At 45.5% G+C, this 21620-nt stretch overlaps 1 protein-coding gene across 1 annotated transcript in view; it reads left to right on the forward strand.

Moving 5' to 3' along the window:
- The window catches only part of MAP2K4 (mitogen-activated protein kinase kinase 4), a 115305-nt gene extending 101192 nt beyond the window's left edge, over window positions 1–14113 (forward strand). Inside the window, exons 11-14 of the mRNA XM_014547010.1 lie at window positions 6840–6917; window positions 9302–9450; window positions 10422–10467; window positions 12605–14113. Coding sequence (XP_014402496.1) covers window positions 6840–6917; window positions 9302–9450; window positions 10422–10467; window positions 12605–12718 — 387 coding nt within the window. The 3' untranslated portion in view covers window positions 12719–14113. The remainder of the gene's footprint in view (window positions 1–6839; window positions 6918–9301; window positions 9451–10421; window positions 10468–12604) is intronic.
- Window positions 14114–21620: the final 7507 nt, after the last annotated feature.

Below are 21620 nucleotides of genomic sequence, written 5' to 3' on the forward strand. Positions count from 1 at the left end.
GACATCAGCACGGGTACCGACAGTGCAGCACGATGGGCTTCTGAGGATACTCGGCCGTTTACGCATCCGGATACATTTCTCTGAACTCCAAGCACTGTCCCCGCCCCTTGAGAGGCAGGAGGCATAGTTTATGTCGGAGGACGAGGCCGGATCGTTTTGGGGGGTCCTTGCTCTTTACCTCTGTTGGATGGGAACAACAGGGAGAGAGTCTTACAGGAAGCGTTTCCCCAGGCTGTTTCTTCCTGGTATAAGGCAAGCACACCTTCCATCCTGTTACTGTCTGAGGTCCATTCGAATGGGAATGGGACCACTTGGGTCTCTAGCCTTCCTGCCGTGCAAGCGTAACAGTAGCTTTTATTTAGGGTGTGAACAGAATATCTAATCCATTCCACCCAGGCATTCGTACCCTTATATCCTACTTCTATTTGCATGGTGGTGGCAGTGGCCTAGGGGATCTTGTCCTGTGACGTCTACTCCTATATCTAGTCCTAGCCAATCTTTTGACTAAAGGCTGAAATATCCAAGTCATTCAAGTTATCTGTAATGAGTAACTTAACTGGGTAAGCATGATCCAGATTGTACACATTTCTCCAGCCCACATTGTAAGCCCCTGCAATTTGCCAGACTCCTAAAGCAAATAGAGCCCAGTACAATGATGGTTATTAAGACAGCTCACAGTTTTTAGTGTCAATTTCAAGGGGATATGTCCTGGTATGGCCGATCAAGTTGAGGTGTGTCTGCCCTTAACCCATGTGTGATAGGTCCAACCTCGCTCTCCAGTCTGAACAGCAGTCTCTGTGGTAAGCATGACAGGTAGGGTCCTCTCCAGGAGGGTTCCAACTTGCTTCGCTTCCAAATCTTGATTAGAACAAACATAGTCTTCTGGTCGATGGCCATGAACTGGAAACTCAAGAGGGCTTTGGGTCAGGAGGCCTTCTAACCTGATTGCCGCGGGTCTTGCTTGGGCCCTTCCTGCTTTGCTGGCTGACTTTCGATCCTGAGCTCATAGTCGGCCCAGGTGTGATGGCTGTCCCTCCTCACCGAGGCCGCCACAACTAGGCAGCGGGGCGCACCTCCTCAGGGGAGGGGTCCAATTTCCCTGTGACGACAAACGGTATCCCAGACAAGCCCCCAAATTGTAAGAAATAAGGTGAGCCCCCAAATTCAGGGGTCCTGGTAGAACACAAAACATACTCGGGAGCCAGGCAGCAAGGCAGATATCTTTACTTCTACGTAGAAGGGTGTGCTCACATGGTCTGGAAACGTGCACACCTGTAAGATAGTCTTAATCAGTAATAGAAATAATGCATTTCATAGCAGTACTTCATGAACTTTGTTCATCTATTTACCTGGGTCATTTCTCAAACCCTGACATAACCTTTGTTTAAAATATGTGCAAGCCTATCAGGCATGAAAATCTAATCAAGTTATTATATCTAATCAATAGTGAGAAATTGTTGATGTGTGTACTTCCTTTGATCTTTGTTCAACAAATTTAAAAGCATTTATTCATTCATTCATTCATATTCTGCTTTCTCTTTCCCTTTGGTTTCAAAAGAACTTAATTCTTCAGGGTATAATTTTCATTTTCCACTTGTATACAGGCTGAAAAAATGGTATTCACTTTCCCCCCTTTGTTTGACAATTTAGATTTTCAAAATGTCTGGTAAAGAAATTATTTAGCAGCCCAGCCAGTGTGGCTCAGTGGATTGAGTGTCCTGTGCACCAAGAGGTTACCAGTTTAACCTCTAACCACTGGGCAGTGCTGGCCAGGACTCAGCTAGTGTTTTGACAGATTTCTTTTGGGGTGCAGGGTGGGGGAGGGCGCGATACCAGGCTCCAAAACATTTTTTTCACAAAGAAAACAAAGGGGGAAAAACCAAAACAACTATTCCAGTTTTTGCAGATTGGCTTTGTGTTGAGACTCTCCTTCAGTCCGTAGCCAGGTCACTTACAAATCTGCCTTAACTTTCACTTCCTACTTGCCCTAAGCCAGTGATGGCGAACCTTTTGAGCTCGGCGTGTCAGCATTTTGAAAAACCCTAACTTAACTCTGGTGCCGTGTCACATGTAGAAATTTTTTGATATTTGCAACCATAGTAAAACAAAGACTTATATTTTTGATATTTATTTTATATATTTAAATGCCATTTAACAAAGAAAAATCAACCAAAAAAATGAGTTCGCGTGTCACCTCTGGCACGTGTGTCATAGGTTCGCCATCACTGTCCTAAGCCAGAAGTTAAAGTTTTGGGTCTTTTCGGTCTTTTGTGTCCTGCCCTGGGTATATACTAGTACATGGCTTTCTAAATTTCTCAATATATACAGTAATTTTGAATAGCCAATTTCCCAAAGAATCTCTACCCTTCAATCCTTCAATTTTTCTCCCATGCTTTCTTTTGTATCTTGTTTTTGTTTTTTGGCTAATCCTGACCCGAGGATATATTTTTCAATGATTTTTAGAGAGAATGGAAGGGAGGGAGAGAGAGAGAGAGAAACATTGATGTGAGAGAGACACATGGGTTGGTTGCCTCCCACAAGAGCCCTGATCGGGGCTGGGAATTGAACCTGCAACCCAGGTATGTGCCCTTGACCCTTCGGAGTGTGGGCCGATGCTCTATTCACTGAGCCCATACCGGCAAGGCTCTCCTAGCGTTTGATACTCTAATGCAGTGGTTCTCAACCTTCTGGCCCTTTAAATACAGTTCCTCATGTTGTGACCCAACCATAAAATTATTTTCGTTGCTATTTCATAACTGTAATGTTGCTACTGTTATGAATCGTAATGTAAATATCTGATATGCAGGATGGTCTTAGGCGACCCCTGTGAAAGGGTCGTTCGACCGCCAAAGGGGTCTCGACCCACAGGTTGAGAACTGCTGCTCTAATGTATGCCTCAATCCCAGTTTCTTGCACCAGGCATATATATATATGGGTTATTCATTTGCCTTAAATAGTTTTCAAGGAATGTCCATTGCTTTTCTGCCTTGAGTGAGTTCCAGTTTAGGCAAAACGAAGGCAGGCACCTTGCATCTTTCCCAGACAGGATAGAACATATAAACACAATTCTTTATGAGTAAGGTCTGCTCTGTTTCCTCCTCCTGGACCAGGGACCACAGTCCTATACTAGGAATGCTGGATGCCATCTTCAATACTGCCAGATACTAAAGACCACATACCATATGATTCCATTCATATGCAAGTACAGAATAGAGAAGCCTGTAGCTACAGAAAGCAGATTAGTTGTTATTTAGACCTTTGGGGGGGGGGGGGGGGGGGGGGGTGGTGATGATATCCAGAGGGTGCTGGGTGAGGAAATATTTTAAAATAGACTCTGGTCATGGATACAAATATCTGTCACTATATAAAAGCCATTGCCTTGTATACTTTAAGTGGGTGAATTGTATGGTATGTGCATTACATCTCAGTAAAGTTGTTTAAAAACCACCGAAGGCCACCATTCTCTGTGAGTTATACTGAGATGGCTGAAGGTATAAAGATACAATCCCTGAGAATTTTGACTTCACAGAAGTCAAATTTAATAAGCAACTATTGTTAAAAGTGCTGTCATCTTTGGAAATGTAGATTTGCACTTGAGTAACCAGTACTTTTTCTTTAGCAGTTTGAATTGCTTATTTTTGAATGTTAAAAAACAACTACCCCACGTAATCTTGGGTATAAATTCATGATTTCTTTTTTTTTTTAAATGCTTTTTAAACACATTTTTATTGATTTCAGAGAGCAAGGGAGAGGGGGAGAGAGAGAGAGAGAGAGAGAGAGAGAGAGAGAGAGAGAAAGAAACATCAATGATGAGAGAGAATCATTGATTGGCTGCCTCCTGTACTGGGGATCAAGCCCATAACCCAGGCATGTGCCCTTGACCGAAACTGAACCCAGGACTCTTCAGTCCACAGGCCGACGCTCTATCCACTAAGCCAAACCAACTAGGGCTTGCCTTTTTTCCTTATATTTGACCACTTTAATGCATTATCCTTTGTCCATTTTTATTAGAATGTTAATCTTTTATGTTGATATAAAATATAAGGAGAATTATGTTACACTAGAGGCCCGGTGCGTGACATTTGTGTGTTGGGGTGGGGGGAACGGGCCTGCACCCTCTCGCAGTCCAGACCCTCAGGGGCCTAAGCTGGCAGTCAGACATTCCTCTTGCAATCTGGGACCCCTTGTTCCTTACTGCCCAGCTTGCTGTTCCTTAGTGCTGCTGCGGAGGTGGGAGAGGCTCCTGCCACTGCTGCTGTGCTTGCCAGCCTTCTGGCTGAGTGGCGCTCCCCCTGTGGGAGTGTACTGACCACCAGGAGGCAGTTCCTGCGTTGAGCGTCTGCCCCTGGCGGTCAGTGCATGTCATAGCGACCGGTCATTCCGCTGTTTGGTCGATTTGCATATTAGCCTTTTATTATATAGTATAGTTTTCTCAAAAGTTGTCATTTGTCTTTAAATTTTACATATTTTTGGCTCAATTACAGAAATATAAAATTTTATTGTGATGAGCTTATCAATTGCTAACTTTGAGGTTTCTAGCTCTTGTCATATCTTCAAAGATTTTTGTCATGCCAAGATTGGAAATAGCTTTTGAGGTTATTAGGCAAAAATCATTTGCATCCCTAATGTACAAATTTCTGCAAGTTATCATGTAACTTAAGTGTCTGGGCTCATGAATAATAAGTAGCTTACAATGAAAATTTATGCAGCCACAGTACTCATGTTCAAAACAAACTATGTAGGTGTCCAAACTAGTGGTTGCCAACAGTGATCCTAGCTAATAAAATAGTAATATGCAAATTAACCATCACTTCGTCACAAAGATGGCGGTGGCCACGGAGCTGGGTGGCCACGGAGCTGGAGCGAGCAGGAGGCTTGAGTTGCCCCGGCGATGGAGGAAGCCAAGCTTCCTGCCTGTCCTGCCGGCCCTGAGCTCCGCTCAAGGCTACAAAGTTTCAGTTATAGAAGATAAATAAATCCCAGATACCTGCTTCCAGCCACCGTGGTTTCCGCTCAAGGAGGGGCTTCAAGCCGGACCAAGGCAACAAAGTGTCAGTTATAGAAGTTAAATAAATCCCAGATACCTGCTTCCAGCCCACGGCCGTGGCCAGCCTGAAAAAGGCCATCAGCCCCTCACCCAGGCTGGCCACACCCCCATGGGGTGAGGGTCCCCACTGGGGGCCTTGACCATCCTGCAAACAGCCATCCGCCCCTCACCCAGGGTGGCCAGGCACCCCAGCAGGACCCCCACCCTGATCCGGGACACCCTTCAGGGCCAACCAGCTGGCCCCCACCCGTGCACCAGGCCTCTATCCTATATAATAAAAGGGTAATATGCAAATTGACCCTAACAGCAGAACGACTGGGAATGACTGGTCACTATGACACACACTGACCACCAGGGGGCAGACGCTTAATGCAGGAGATTCCCCCTGGTGGTCAGTGCACTCCCACAGGGGAAGCTCTGCTCAGCCACAAGCCAGGCTGATGGCTGCCAGCACAGCGGTGGTGGCGGGAGCCTCTCCTGTTTCCTCAGCAGCGCTAAGGATGTCTGACTGCAGCTTAGGCCTGCTCCCCGCTGGCAAGTGGACATCCCCCAAGGGCTCCCAGGCTGCCAGAGGGATGTCTAAATGCCAGCTTAGGCCCAATTCCCCGGGAGCGGGCCTAAGCCAGCAGGTGGACATCCCCCAAGGGGTTCCAGACTGCAAGAGGGCACAGGCCGGGCTGAGGGACCCCCCTTCCCCCCCAACCCCCCGAGTGCACAAATTTTTGTGCATCCGGCCTCTAGTAGAGTATAATTCAGCCAACTGGTATGCTTCTCTGGGCACGCCTTTCAACAGCAGTTACTCAGTCTTAGGATCCATGGTCTGCTCTGCCACCGATGTGCGCGCGCTCTCTCTATCTCTGTCTCTGTCTCTGTCTCTGGTGTTCTCATCCCTGACACATTGTGTAGATAATGGTCTCTAATTTCACAGAAGTTACTAAAAATGATGTTAGCTATTTAAATGATAGGGTGATATATTACTATATTGACAATGTTTAATTTGATTAAAATGACTAATAGAAATAATGGTAAATTTAGCTTTATGATGAAGAATGGGTAAAATAATTATAATTTGGCTCATATTTGCTTTTGTATCTCAATATATAACATTAGGGCCTTATTCACGGAAACAAACTTAGTCTTTTTTCCCCCATTTGCCACTACTTGCTGCTAAGCTGACCCTGCATTTCTTTATTTTTTACATTTTTCTAGTTTTCTTCCTATTTCTCCCTTTGGCTGTTCTCAGCTTTAGGATTGTAAGTGCTTGTGAGTACTTAGGGGGAAAATAGGAGAGTTGCTTTGTATTTCCTTTAGGGAGGAAACTATTGAGGTTTTCTTTTTTTTCCTTTTTTTTTTTTTTTTCTGTTGGTTGTTTTTAATGTTGGCTTTCTACTACTTTTTTTTCGTTTGTTTGTTTTGTTGTTGTTAATCCTCACCTGGGTTTTAGGGAAAATGGAAGAGAGAGGGAAAGACATAGGGAAACACTGATGTGAGAGAAACACATTGAGTGGTTGCCTCCTGCATGAGCCCTGACCAGGGCCAGGGACAGGAAGGAACCTGCAATCGAGGTACGTTGCACTTGACCAGAATCGAACCCAGGACCCTTTGGTCTGCAGGCCAGTGTTCTATCCACTGAACCAAACCGGCTAGAGCCATGACTCTTAATCTGACCCCAGACATGGGTTCCTGTAAGGATTATGCTGGCATTTGGGTCACCTGCCCAGCTGTTGCTTCCCTTTCCCTGCTTCTTAATCATGTGACTAATTACTGACTGTGACTTCCCTTTGTGTTCCAGCCGGAAAGAATAGACCCAAGTGCATCACGACAAGGCTATGATGTCCGCTCTGATGTCTGGAGTTTGGGGATCACGTTGGTATGTTGATGTCCATCCAGCCTTGTCCTAGTAGTGTACCAAGAAATTTAGAAGTGAAAGTAAATTTCATCAGTTTTCCACCCCTCATAAGAACTGCTTCTTGTCTCTTCTAGTCTTTGATTTTATTTACCTATTTTTTCCCTCATGGCTATGATCACAGGGACTGTATCTTCTAGTTGTTGAATAAATGTATGTTTTATACTTTAAAAATCAAACTGTAATTGATTATTTCTCTCAAGGTTCTCTGAGGTGCCTAGGGCTCTGTAACATTGCAGCTGTGGATGTCTTGGTCACACACACAGGAGTCTCGTGCACTGAGAATGGAACGGGGTGGGGCAGCTCCTGTGCAGTCAGAGTCCTGGGAAGGCACAGGCTCCTCCACTCAGCCTGAGTAGTGTGTCCAGTAACACTATGCAGGGTGTGTGTTAGAGGAATATGTTCATGTCACTGGAGTCTTCCAGTCACGGAATAGAAAAGTCAGAGAAACTGAAAGTAATTCAGTTGTTGAGAAACAAGAACTGCTTAGGTGACAGTTCTAAAGGAGAGTTCTACCTTAGAACAACACAGAAAGAATAGTAAGAAAGTTGCTTACTTTGCAACTAAGCACAACTCTTTCTTGGCTGTGTTGAAATTTTGGTTCTATTTAAAAAGCATCTTTATTTGCTTATTTCTTTAACTAGAGGCCTGGTGCACGAATTCGTGCACATTGAAAGGAAATTAGAAGAAATATTTTAGAGGCCGGGGAGGGACCGTGGGAGGTTGGCTCCAGGGCGTGTCCAGCCCATCTCGCCCAGTCCCAATCGGCTGAACCCCAGCAGCAAGCTAACCTACCGGTCGGAGCGTCTGCCCCCTGGTGGTCAGTACACGTCATAGCGACTGTTCGAGCAGTCGACTGAATGGTCGACCAATCGGTCGGACACTTAGCATATTAGGCTTTTATATATAAAGATACCAAATTTTGTTTTGAAGTTTTAGGTTCATTTTCTTGTGCTTGCTGTTTTACCAGGCTTGATGGCATTTTTCTGATTTTTGACAGCTTTGCCTACATGGGTGTGAATCTTCCGCCACTAAATGGGGCTGTGTTAGTTATCCTTGTAGTTATCTTGTTAGTTAGTTATCTTTGTAGTTACCCTTTAGTTATTCTTGCAGTTGTCCTTGTTATTTATCCTGTAGCTGTCCTTGTTGTTATCCTTGTAATTTCCTTGTAGTTGTCCCTGTTAGTTACCCTTTAGTTATCCATGTAGTTATTCTTGGTGAGTCATGTTGCCAGCCTGGTGAAGTCTCTGAGTAGAGAGTTGAGGCTAACAACTCACCTCTGCCGAAGACTCCTTCTAGTTTCTCTTGTGGCCAGATCTGGGAGGCACCTTCTGAGTCTTTTCCCATTGTGAAGCCAACTGAGCAAAGAAGAAGGAATCTTTTTTTCAGTTAGGAGAGAGCATGGAACTTGGGTATCTTTTAGGTCTGGTGGCTGGTGGCAAAGACTGCAGCAAGACTCTAGCCTCTAGCTGAGGCTACTGCTCGCATAGAAGGGATATTAATGGTTCAGAAATACCTATCTGTGTCCAAACCAGTTATGTTAAAAAATAAGTATTTACTTCATTATACTCGTAAAAACAAATTTTTGTTCTGTGAACGGTTCTAACATAGAAAAAATTTTTTAGCAAGTTTCTTTAGTACTATGTCTTTGTTTAAAGCAAGGTATTCAGTACTTATAATTGCTTCATAATTTTTTTTATGTGGATAATCTCATAAAATTATGAAATGTGTGAAATTAATTTCTAGGGTACTAGATCCTTCACCTTATTCCTTCTCTTAAGCATCATTTTTGGGCTTCAGGGTGAAGGCTTTGACCCTGACTTTTTCTTCAGCGATGGTAACATCTGGTTGTGGTTGGAATTGTAGTAACTGCAGAATGGCAATCGAACTTTGTTTCCTGGGAGCTCATTGGACGTTTTGTGTATGTTTAATGTTATTTTACCTTAAAAATGAATTTGGCAACAGTTCTGGACATGGCTTTCCACTCAGGTGACTATAAATAGTGAAGATATTGTACTAAAATAGTTCTAAAGCCAGCCTTGCAGAATCCTGTATACAAAGGAGTCAGACTTGAAGCATGCACTGTGGGACTTGGGGCTTAAATTCATTGTTTCCTTGTAGTCCAAGTTCTTGGATTTGGTTGATACAGAATTCTTTATATTATCTTGATTCTAATATCATTCCACTTAGCCTTAATACTTCTGAAGATTCTACCTTAACCTGATACGGATTTAATGCCAAGCTTTTAAGAGTTTTGCTTAGAGTTTAGATTTTCAACATGGCCATTTCAGTGAGGAGAAGTAAGCATTGCCTTAGTGTATTTTGCTTTTTCCTCTGGGTTCTTTCAGTACGAGTTGGCCACAGGCCGATTTCCTTATCCAAAGTGGAATAGTGTATTTGATCAACTTACGCAAGTCGTGAAAGGAGACCCCCCGCAGCTGAGTAATTCGGAGGAAAGGGAATTCTCCCCGAGTTTCATCAACTTTGTCAACTTGTGGTGAGTACTTGAATTATGGATGTTCAAAAACACGCAGTGAGAACAGTGAGGTTGATTTAACCTTAGCAACACTGGGGCAGGGGAGCCTTCTCCTGTCCCTCTGTCTCCTGAGCTGGGACTCCGGATCATTGCAGCTACATGGGAGGTTCCCGCAGCCTGGAGGGCCCTGCTCTCTTGTTCTACTGCTCAGGCACTGATGAAAACAGCTGGGGGTGGTGGAGAAGCGCTGCCTCCCAGTTTCTAGTTCTCTGTACGAGAAATACAGCCCAGGTGAGACTGGCCATCTCATTCTGATGTGGTTTTCATCGTGAAATTGTACCAAATCACTTGGAAGCCTTTACCAAGTGAAGATCCTACCAGGCCATACTTTCAGGGGTTGATCTCTGCTCTGACATAACATAAAACATGGTTGGGTGTGTGGAGTCAAGTTAGGCCTAAAGTTCAATTGGTAGAACCCTAGATTAGCTCTCTGAAACCTATTCCAAGGAAGGTGAACTCCACACCTCATGTCTGTCCACCTTTTAAAGGTGCACGTATGCGTGTGTACGTGTGCGTGCCTGTGTGAGCAGCTCCTGAGAATAAACTCATGCAGAGATGGTGATATATAATCTTGCTTCATGCTGTTTCAATCTGTATTTTAAATACAACAGGCTTTGTTATTATTTGACTATTTTTAATAATTATTGTTTATCCAACATAGTTTAAAAATTTATATTTACAAGCAAAAAGCCAGAGTGTTTAGTATATCTTCTTTACTATACATTCCTGAAACTGCTTTGCTTTTCTCTTGTTCATAGATTGCCTAATTTTTCCTGTTTTCTGAGATTGGCAGGTTGTCTGCTATGTCACCTTTGCATCTGAAGGAAAAAACTACTCGATTCTTTATAATATTTCTTTTGTGAAAAAAAATCCTTGGGGTAAATGTGTCTTCATATTAATAATGTTTGTTTTGTTTTGTTTTGTTATTTTAGCCTTACAAAGGACGAATCCAAAAGGCCAAAGTATAAAGAACTTCTGGTGAGTATGAGACCTTGGCAATGTCAGCTGTCTCCTCAGCCTTGGTCCGCTCAGCGTGCTGGCTCACTGAGCAGGCAGTGGCCTCTCATAGACAGACAGACAGACAGCTCCACCTCACTGAGCAGGTGGTAGCCTCTCATAGACAGACACACAGACAGACAGCTCCACCTCACTGACCAGGCAGTGACCTCTCAAAGACAAACAGACAGACAGACAGACAGACAGCTTCACCTCACTGGGCTTTTGTAAAAGGTTCTGAAACAAGTGTTTGGAAAGAGAAAATTTGAAGTTATAACTTCCCTACTGATTTACTCGGTATGTTCTCATGGACTCCACCTCACTGAGCAGGCGGTAGCCTCTCATAGACAGACAGACAGACAGACAGCTCCACCTACTGACCAAGCAGTGACCTCTCAAAGACAGACAGACAGACAGACAGCTCCACCTCACTGAGCAGGCGGTGGCCTCTCAAAGACAGACACACAGACAGATAGGTCCACCTCACTGAGCAGGCGGTGGCCTCTCATAGACAGACACACAGACAGACAGACAGCTCCACCTCACTGACCAGGCGGTGACCTCTCAAAGACAAACAGACAGACAGACAGCTTCACCTCACTGGGCTTTTGTAAAAGGTTCTGAAACAAGTGTTTGGAAAGAGAAAATTTGAAGTTATAACTTCCCTACTGATTTACTCGGTATGTTCTCATGGAAAGTTTTGACCTTGACATGTTATAAATATTAACCTGGAAAATTTATTTAAAAATATGTTTTTATTGATGTTTTAGAGAGAGGAAGGGAGAGGGATAGAGAGATAGAAACATTGATGAGAGAGAAACATCATCAATAGGCTGCGTCCTGCACACCCCCAACTGGGGATCGATCCCGCAACCCGGGCATGTGCTCTGACCGGGAATTGAACTGGTGACCTCTTGGTTCATAAGTTGATGCTCAACCACTGGGTAACACTGGCTGGGCTCCCTGGAGAATTTTAAGATTCACTTTAAGGAGCCATTTTTATTTTACCATGTGGTTTATGTATGTGTAACACATCCGTAAGAATTTATTGTGCTTTCTCTGCCTTTATAAAATGTTCTCATGCAAATAAATCTAGACTCATACAGCCAATTCCCATTTATTTTAAAACTTCTCACCCACCCCGTGGAACCTGGGCCTTTTAAGTAGTCTCCTGGATGTGTCTTTGGTCTAGTGGTGAACAAAGTACTGTGATCTGATAATGTGGAAATATTTTAAGAAAAAAACCACCTATTTGTCACACTTAGCTTCTGTCTCTCAGACTTACGGTCAACCCCAGGTGTGACTAAAGATATCCAGTCAGGCCTGGCTGGTGTGGCTCAGTGGTTGACATCGACCTATGAACCAGGAGGTCACTGATTCAATTCCCGATCAGGGCACATGCTCAGGTTGAAGGCTCGATCCCCAGTTGGGGGCGTGCAGGAGGCAGCCAATCCATGATTCTCTTTCATCATTGATGTTTCTATTTCTCTCTCTTCTCGGAAATCAATAAAAATATATGTTAAAAAAATAGCTATCCCCAGTCATTGTGCTTAGAGAAACTGTTAAAGAAAAATACTGCTGGAGATGGAGTATGAAACGGTGGGTTGTGAGGCAGATATGGGCTCCAGGCTTTGGAGAGTGTGGTGCAGGAGTTCATAGGGTAAGTTTCTATTGAGTTTCCTTGGGAGCGGGGGTGAGAAGGTTTGAAACAGTTCTTTTTGTTCAGGATTCACTTTGCGCCCGGGGGAACGGGCAGTTGAGTTGGTGTCTGTCCTAAGACTAGCACCTGGTGGTCATGTCGTTCTTGGTTCTCACATGTTCTGTGCAGAGGAACAGCAGTGCTGTCTGCCTTAGCAAATGCTCCCTGGTCCACAGATTAGTACCCAGACCTCACCTCCAGGCGGCTCCATATCCCAGCCTGAGCATCACGCCCGGCAGACCACACCCACTGACACGCCTCCTGGGAATGCAGGCTGTGCTGGCAGCGCTGAGCCGGTGCTGGAGTTTCATAGCCCTGCGTGGTTGAGCCTCTGGTTCTGTGCTGTTCCAAAATTGGGAAAAGCCCAGCGTGGGCTCTGATATAAATTTTGATTTGTTTTTTTCTTCCATTTTCTTGCAGAAACATCCCTTTATTTTAATGTATGAAGAACGTACTGTAGAGGTCGCAAGCTATGTTTGTAAAATCCTGGATCAAATGCCAGCAACTCCCAGCTCTCCCATGTATGTCGATTGATGCCGCTGCTACGTCAGACTCTAGAAAAAAAGGGCTGAGAGGAAGCAAGACGTAAAGAATTTTCACCCTATCACAGTGTTTTTATTGCTCGCCCAGACACCATGTGCAATAAGATTGGTGTTTGTTTCCATCATGTCTGTATACTCCCGTCATCTAGGACGTGCATCCCCGAAGTATCCGACTGATCCCAGTGTTCGTGCTGGTCAGAGACCTCATCCTGCTCTTTCCCGATGACATACTCATGAAACGTGGAAGTCAGTACGATCAATTTGTTGACTGTGATTAGATCACATCTTTAATTCATTTCTAGACTCAAAACCTGGAGACACAGCTACTGGGGTGGTATTTGTCAGACTTCCGGTCCTGGAAAAACGCAGTGATGGATGTACTGTGTCTGAATGTAGGGACTCGGCACGAGTGAGAAGAGCTTGCACAGCCAGCGAGACGCATTGCCTTCTGGAGCCGGGAGACAGGAGGGTTTCTGTTCTTCACCAAGTGCAATAGACTTACTGATCTGAGGTCCTGTTGCTTTATGGTCACAGTCGATGTTCGGGGATCGATGTGCTCGGCCAAATTCCCGTTTGAAATATCATTTTAAATTAGAATGAATTTATCTTCACCAAAAACCATGTTGTGTTCAAAGAGGCGAACAGTAAAATATCGAGACAGGACAGAATGTGCTCTTTTCTCCTTGACCAGTCCTTCTGCTTTTCACTGGGAGACTCGGGAGTCTGCCCCTTGTCAAAGAAGGTGCTGATCCTAAGAATTGTCACTCAGCATTTGGTGTGCTGCTAACCCGAGGTTCCACCTGCCACCAACCACCGGGACTGAACGAAGAAAAATTACGGAGGGCAACGTTTACAGACGTTTTCATGCGAGCATCTTCTCTGGGACAGCTCCTAGCAGCTCTCTTCCCCCTTTGTCCCGAGCCTGATACTTTAGCCATCGTAACTCACTACCAGGGAGGAGTAGCGAGGAGCAATGTGCCTTGATTGATTAGATAGATAGAGATTTCTCGTAGGCAGCAAAAGACCAAATCGCAGCTGTTTGCCGTCACTGGTCCAGGTCTTCGGTTTCTGAACCTCTTCCCCTCCCCTGTAGTCTCTTGCCACTATGTGTCTTTTGCTTAATCCAGTTCTTTGCCTCCCCCCACCCTCTCTATTAAAAACCTTTATAATACCAGGGATGTTCCTTACCAAGGATTTCTAGCCCCAAATCTCTCAGATGCGCCAATGTTTAAGAGGCTGAACATCATGGGGCTCAGTAACGTGGTAGGTGATGAGGCAGCATCTTTCTAGAAACACGAGTGACCCAGGGAGGACCTGAAACGGCAGTCTTAGGTGAGCTCAGCGCCTGCGAGAGCCTCTTACAGGTCATCATTTCTTGGAATTGGAGTTCTACAGAATCAACCCCGCAACCCAAACAACCCCCGAACAGTGATAAGCCCACTGTAACCTGCTCTCTGCTGTGCTTCCTCACTCCCCCACCAGCCAGCTTCCCCTGGGGTTTGCTCTGGCCTCCCTGGCACTGCGCGTTCGGCTCTGTGAGCAGCACTGTGAGTGGTCCCAGCACGCGGGAATATAAAACAGCCGTGGTCCCAGACCAGGTGAGGCCGTTCCAGAAGCCCCGGGGCAGGTACTGCTGTGTCTCCTCCCAGAGTGACAGTCATCAACACTATACAACAATAAAGGGAGAATGGTGCTGTTTTAAAGTCACTTCCCTGTCAATTTCAGAATTCAAAAATGATTTCTTGCTTTGATCCATTTGCCTAATTTTCCCATTTTCTCCCCTATGGCATCATAAACCTTAGACTTCCCAGTGTTCTCAAAGGAAGCGTTGTTATGTGTCTTCCTTCAACTACACCAAGCCATCATTCTCCGTATCTCCCGGGGACTCAACTTCCTGTCTGCTGTCAACTTCCCGTCGGGCTCGGCGCAGGGTCACTTTGCCATTCTACAGTGGAGATCAAAGCAGTTCTGACTGTCCAGGAGCTAAGCTGATCTGACTGTTCTGTTGTGTGGATGACCACATCAAAGCAATTTTAGTGTATTAATCATAGATTATTATAAACTATAAACTTAAGGGCAAGGAGTTTATTACCCTATATCTTTATTAAAACAAAAGGGTGTATAGTGTTCACAGACTGTGAAAATAGTGTAAGAACTGTACATTGTGAGCTCTGGTTATTTTTCTCTTGTATCATAGAAAAATGTATAAAAATTATCAAAAAGCTAATGTGCAGGGATATTGCCTTATTTGTCTGTAAAAATGGAGCTCAGTAACATAACTGCTTCTTGGAGCTTTGGAATATTTTATCCTGTATTCTTGTTTGAAATCCTCCTCTATTTAAGATATATACATGGAATCGAAGTGTTTATGTAATAGTTCTATCCTTTTGCCTGCAGGTCAGTTGTAATAAATCTAGGATGTGATGATGACTCTGTAATTTGATTTTCTGAAGTCAGACCCTGAGAGGGGAAGATTAAGTAAATTCCATTAAATTATCTGTGAGTTTCACCTTGGGAGAGAGTCTCTTCTGGACGTGTTTATGGCTTTTCTTTCTCTGCTCTCCTGTGGTTGCTGTATGGCTTTGCCTTCTCTTTGAGCAGGTGGGAGGCAGAGTCCCCTGAGTTGTGTTCTCTGCTGGTTTCCCTGCCCTGCCCAGTGTTCTTACTGCTGGAGGGAGAGGGCGCAGTTCCCCCTGGGATGGGGTGGAGTCTAGTCTGCTGGGCTTGGTGCTTGGTCACCAGCCACGCTCTCTGCTCCTGGTTCTGTGGCTGCTGGTGAGTCTCCATGTCAGCCCAGTCACTCACGGCTCCCTGGGCTAAAGGAGGGGGAGGGAGGGGATTTTTGCCTCTCAGACCTGAGAGGTTTATGAATGGGAGGACTTGTATGTGAGCAAAAGCCTTGGGACCCTGGGAACTATTGGAGAGGACACTGAAGCCTGGGCACTGGATGTGTCTGTGATACTCCCACCTCCCGGTCAGTGAGCAAATCCTCACTCCTGGCCATATGTTAACTCGGCACCTTACCAGTCTGTGCCTGCTTCTGATCTGACCTGAGGTGCAGGAGGAACCACTATAGCACCAGGTGTGGTAAGGAGCAGGCATCCTCCAGGGAAGGGTGTGGCTGTAGGAATCCTGGCCTCCCCTTGAGCCTTAGCTGCCCCCAGAGAGGTACCCCATGGAGCTTCCAGATCCCCGCTGAGCACTGACCTGGTGCCATGAGAGCCAGACAGGCTGCACTCCATGCGGTGTGGACAGTGCAGTATTTGTTCATCTTGTTTGATTCTGACTGTAGCCTTCAAAGTCAGGTTGTGGTGTCCCGTTGGGCAGATGAAGAAAACACACAGGGAACCGCAAAGCAAGGCTTAGGGAAGTGAAGTGCTGACCCTGACAGCTGTGGGGAGGAGAGCGAGATGCAAATCCAGGCTGTGACACTGGTTTCTCGTGGAATTAGAGATGAGAAATTACACTGATTTAAAATACCTGACAGAGAAGTGTGGCGTTGAGAAGAGTGAACTGTAGTTGGGGGGCAACCTGAGTTTATAGCCCTAACCAAGGCCTGGTTCGTTATCTTGGAGATGAGTTTAAGCCCGAGGTCCCGGAGGCTCAGTGGCCAACATAAAGGGTAAGAGATGGTTACCTTAGAACCAACCAGAGTAGCTCTAGCTCCTAATTCTTAAGTGGGACACCTGAGCATCAGTGCAGAGGCTGCTGTGTCCTGTTAGCATGATGGCGTTACGTTTCAATCACTGAGAAGGGGGTTGGGCGGGAAAGAAATTTGAGGTGGCTCTGGTTAGTATTCAAGTGCCCTCTGCTCATTCATTTCTCACACCTGCCTCAGCTGCAGGAGGGTCAGGTGCCCTGGGCCCTGGCTGCCCTGCCTCCCAGGCCCTAGGTTGGCCCATGTCCTGGGCCCTGGCTGCCCTCCTCCCAGGCCCGAGGTTGGCCCATGTCCCGGGCCCTGGCTGCCCAGCCTCAGGTCCAAGGTGGGCCCATGTCCCGCTCTGGCCCGGGCTGTGCATCAGTCACATCGCAGCACCTGTGCTTAGTACTCAGAATATGAAGATAGACGACCTAAAAACTGTTGATTTTGAACTTGTTGGTTTCCTTAAATACCTCATTAAGTGGTTTGAGGGGAGACCCCGATGAGTGACTCTCCGGGTACACCGTGGGAACCATGTGGAGTGGACAGTTGGTATTGGACCACCTGGTGTGAGGATCACCTTTAGTACTCGAAGCATCAGCTTCCATATACCTTCTGGGAGTTTGCTATAGACAGAAGCAATGTATTTCCTGGTCTTCCCCACCTTTCAGATAAATGTACATCCAGAAATTCTCATTTCAAAGCTCGGAATCAAGGGTTAGTAGTTCAATATCCACGGTAACATTTTTTGTTGTTTTCCTGATGATATGCCAAAGTATATTTATACTTAAGTGTAAAATGTGATTCTGCTGTTTAAAATTGTCAGTTGCGACAGCACAGTATAAAGTCACAACTGAGTAATCAAAATGTATAATGAATCAAATTTTTATCTGCATTTGAAGTTTCCATCTACATCTATGTTTTACTGAAGAACTGCGAAATAGAACTACCTTTTTATAACACTTGTGAACCCAAGTTTGTGAGACTGGCAGGCTATTGTTGCCTCAGTCCTACACGCAGGGCACCCTCTTAACTAATTAGGCAATTTGCTTAAGGCAGAGCATGGTTCGAGGCAAGCATCGCCGAGCGCCAGGTCTTGCTGCTTTCTTGAGATCTTTCTCCTGAAACCATTTGACAGTTACATGGATTGCAAGGGTTTCTAGATTTTTTTTCCCCAAGCAAATGCTTTCTACATACACACGATTCCTGCCTGTTTTGTGGGCTCTACACTTAATCCACGCCACATGGCATTTCATAGTTTAATTTCTTTTTTTGCAAAACTGGGCCCCAACCCACTTTTGCCTGTTTTTAGAAAGTAAATCCGTTTTCAAAGGATGAAGAAGTGCTTCAACTGAGGGCAGAGAAAGTGTAAGAACTCGTTAGAAAGGGCTTTGAGACCTGCCTTCTCCTAACACCCTTCTCCGCCTCTGCTCCCAGTTAGAAACCAAGTCCTTTCGATTATATCCCTGCATGTGCTCCTTCGTTCTCTCCTCCCGTTGCCTCTGCCACTCACGTCTCCCCTGTGTCTCTGCCTCTCTGGTCGCCCTCCCTCTCTGCTTTCTCTCCCCCCCCCCCCCCCCCCCCCCCCCCCCCATAACGTGCTGATCTAATCACATTGTTCTGGTTCAAAGTCTGAGTCCTTGGGACGGACATGCAAGGAAAAGGCCACCACCTGCTTATGGCCCTAAGTGCATGGTTTTAATCCTCGGCTCGTGGGTAGGAGCTGTTATCCCCGTTTTAAATGGGCGGAAGTGGGCTCGCTGCCTCTGGTGACCTGTGCACCATCCCAGAGCCGGGAGGAGTCTGCCAGGGCCAGAGCCAGGCAGAGTCTGGAGAGGGGGGTCGTAATTATACAGGGAATCCTACATCATGCTGAGGGTGAGCTTTACCGCGGAAGTGCTGGCAAACCAAGTGGGATTTTAAGCAAGAAAATGGTTTGACCTGATGCATACTTTAGAAAGATCATTTCACTGACTGCAGGCTGCAGTGGAAGTGGGGGCATTTGAAGATCAATGAAGAAACCTGCAATATCCCAGGCAGACGCTGGGGAGCTACAGGAATGGAATCGGGATGGAGAAGAGAGACCTTAGGCGGTAACTTAGGGTGTGGAGTGAGCTAGATTGATCCCTGACCACGTGTGTGGGGTAAAGAGTGGGCGGAGGTCTGGAAAAAATCCTTTCTGGCTTGGTGGCTCAGGTGGCTTTACAGAGCCTGTCCCGCCTTTCACAACCTTCTCGGCCTCGCAGGCCTGTTCTAGCCTAAACTGGTTCCTTCTGTCTGAAATGCTTTTCTTGTCCTTTGAAAGCACCTACGTATTTAAGACCTGGCTTAAATGTCACACCCTCCGGGAAGCCTTTCCCAATTCTGTCTTCTGGGCTCAGATCACTTCTCTCCCCCCGCCCCCCGCCCCTTTTAAACGTTTAATAAGAAGTCAAATTAAGGACTAAAATGCAAGTATGCAAATCCAGCAGAAACTGACCTGGTTTGCCTATATCAACAAGGGAAATTTTAATAAAGGAAGACTATGTAGTTTCCATAAAAGATAATTTAAATAGATCACTTCTTTTGAAACATAAATTTATGCAGCATTTAATCACATTTAGTTACATTTACGTGTCTCTTTCTCGACTTGATTGTGAGTTACTTGAGATCAGTCTTCTATGTCATCTCTGTGACCCAGTGGAATGGTCATACAATGATAGCGCTTTTCTCTTAGAAGGCCTGCTTTTTCACACTTGGTGAAGACCGCACGGCATCCTATTGATTCTACAGGATTTTCCCTAAAACAATGCACAATACCAGTAAATTGGATTTCTATGTCAATGGCATATCTCTGCTAAAAGAAAGGAAATGACTAGAGGTCATAGTTGGGACTGTTCTAGTCAACAGTTAGCAACTAAACAGTAGGTGCTCAGAAAACAGAATCCACTTCAAAGACAGTACATCTGACAGGATGTTAGATTGGGTGCCAGTAATTAACCCCTAATTGCAGTAACTACATTTGTAGTTACAAAAGAAAACTATTTTTAAATGCTTTCCTGAATTGGCCCAAAAGGAGTCAAGGAAGCCCTGCCACTCCCTGAGGGAAGCAGGAGCTCTTGATCCCAACCAGCTCTTGTCTGTTTCTGGAAAGTAGGTCCATTTTCGAAGCATGAGGAGTTGTACCAACTGAGGACAGAAAAAAGAACTTGCCAGGAGCAACTTTTGTTCCCAAAGGTGTCAGGGCCTTTGAAGGTTGCTTAACAAATGCTGGAAAAAAAAAAGTCTTTTGTGCCTGGAGTTTCTTTGGAATCCTGGAAACCTTACGCTGTTGTATTTGAAATGACGCAGTGTTTAGGGCTCAGGGCGTGCGGGATATCCACCTTGACCCACACGGTCACCAGGGTTCAGACCCGGATGAGACTGCCTGGGTTTGAGTCCTGGATCAGCATTTATCACACAAACTTGAATCTGTGCCTCGGTTTCCTCACCTATAAGATGGGGATAAGAAAACATCTGTCACCAAGTGTTTTGGTGAGGATTTAACAAGAAAATGTACCCACATGCTTACCAGAGTGTCTGACCCATGGTGGGTAACCTGTACAGGAGCCCAATGATCAATAATCACTGCCTAACACGCAGGTTGCATTCATTCTATTGACCACTTGGGGGAGCCATGTAGCTGGAAAACACCGAATTCCGGGGAAAGCCAAGTACATTTTTGTCTCTGCCTGTCTGTTAGGGAGGATCATGTTTGCATTGGGAGAAACAGAGGCTCAAAGAGGAGAAATGGTTCGCTCATAGTCATGCAAGTAACTGGTAATCTGAAGAGTAGAGTCTTTTTATTTCATTAATGAATCACTTGACAAACCAAGATCAACTTGAGCCACAAGCCTACAAGTTTTCAAGCATGGCTAAGTTTACTGCTCTCTGTGGCGTGTCTGCGTAGAGTTAAAAATAATCCTGCCCTTCTCAAGTCCTCGGCTAAGTTTGTGTCGTATTTTACTTTATTTTATCGAGGCCTATGTTTAAATGGCAGTAGTATAACAGAGATTGTTTAATATATACGATGCTCTGGCATATACATAGATTTTATAAAGCACAGGCAACAGGCATTGCTTTCAAGAAATGTACTTATATGCAGGAGTAAGGACACATACACTTTCCTTGGTGATGGCATTGAATTTCAAAGCTTCAAGTACCCCCAAAAGCAGATAATTCTCAAATTTATATTCCCAACCTCGATCTTCCCCTGGACTCCAGGCTCAATGAATCTAACTTCTTACACGAAGCTCCCACTTGGAAGCCTGGGAGACAGCTCATGTTCTCATTATGTAACGCTGAGCTCCTTATCGTCCGTACTTATTCTTCCCACAGACCTTCATACTAGTGTTTCAGTTAGTGCTACTCCATCCTTCCGGGTGCTCAGCCAAAACCTCTGAGTGGCCCTGAAACCCTCTCTCTCATTCTCCACATTGAATTCATCAGCAACCATGCTGGCCCTATCTTCAAGATAAATCCAGAATCCAGTCACTCCTTCCCACCTCCAGAGCTCCCATCGTGGGCCGAGCCACCACCTCATCTCGGGCTGTTGCCATGGCCTCCACACTGACCCCCCGCTTCCGCCCTTCTGTGGCTGCTCTGTGGAGAGGCACACGGAGCTGGTAACTCTCAGCAGTGTGGCATCCCATCTCACTCAAGTCCTTATAGCTGCGCTTCCCTGTGGTGTCTCCAACCATCCCCAGCATCTTCTGCTTCTCCCCGCCTTCCTGGGAGAGTGGGAGAGGCAGTGGGATTGGGGCTCGTGAGAGGGAGGAACTGGCACAGACAGTAATGGCAGAGCAGGGCCTGTGGCTCAGAGGTCTCTCCTGACCGCCACGTGTTAAATGTCCTCATCTCTGTGTGGCTCTCTGTGCCCTAGCTCTGCTTGCTTACTTGCTTGCATTTGTCACCATGTGAAATCATTTAATTTATTTATTTGATTTATTTATGACTCACTTATGTCTTCCTCTTCACAATGGACAGAGGGGAATCTAATGTGTGAAGGCAACAGTGAGGATATTGGCAGGAGCGAAGCTTGGGTGCCAACAACACCTGGGACCTTTAATCTATTGCTCTTACCGTCTCTTCACTGTCCCTCATCCCGCTCATGTTCTTGCTTCCTTCGCATCTTGCTTAAGTCCATGGTCAATCATTTCAATCACTCCCTTGCCTCTCTTCATTGTATTCTGTTGTTGCAAGACAATAACTCAGATGTAATTGGACTCGTCACCTT

This window comes from Myotis brandtii, unplaced genomic scaffold (genome assembly GCF_000412655.1).
Source record: "Myotis brandtii unplaced genomic scaffold, ASM41265v1 scaffold461, whole genome shotgun sequence".
Taxonomy (NCBI): Eukaryota; Metazoa; Chordata; class Mammalia; order Chiroptera; family Vespertilionidae; genus Myotis; species Myotis brandtii.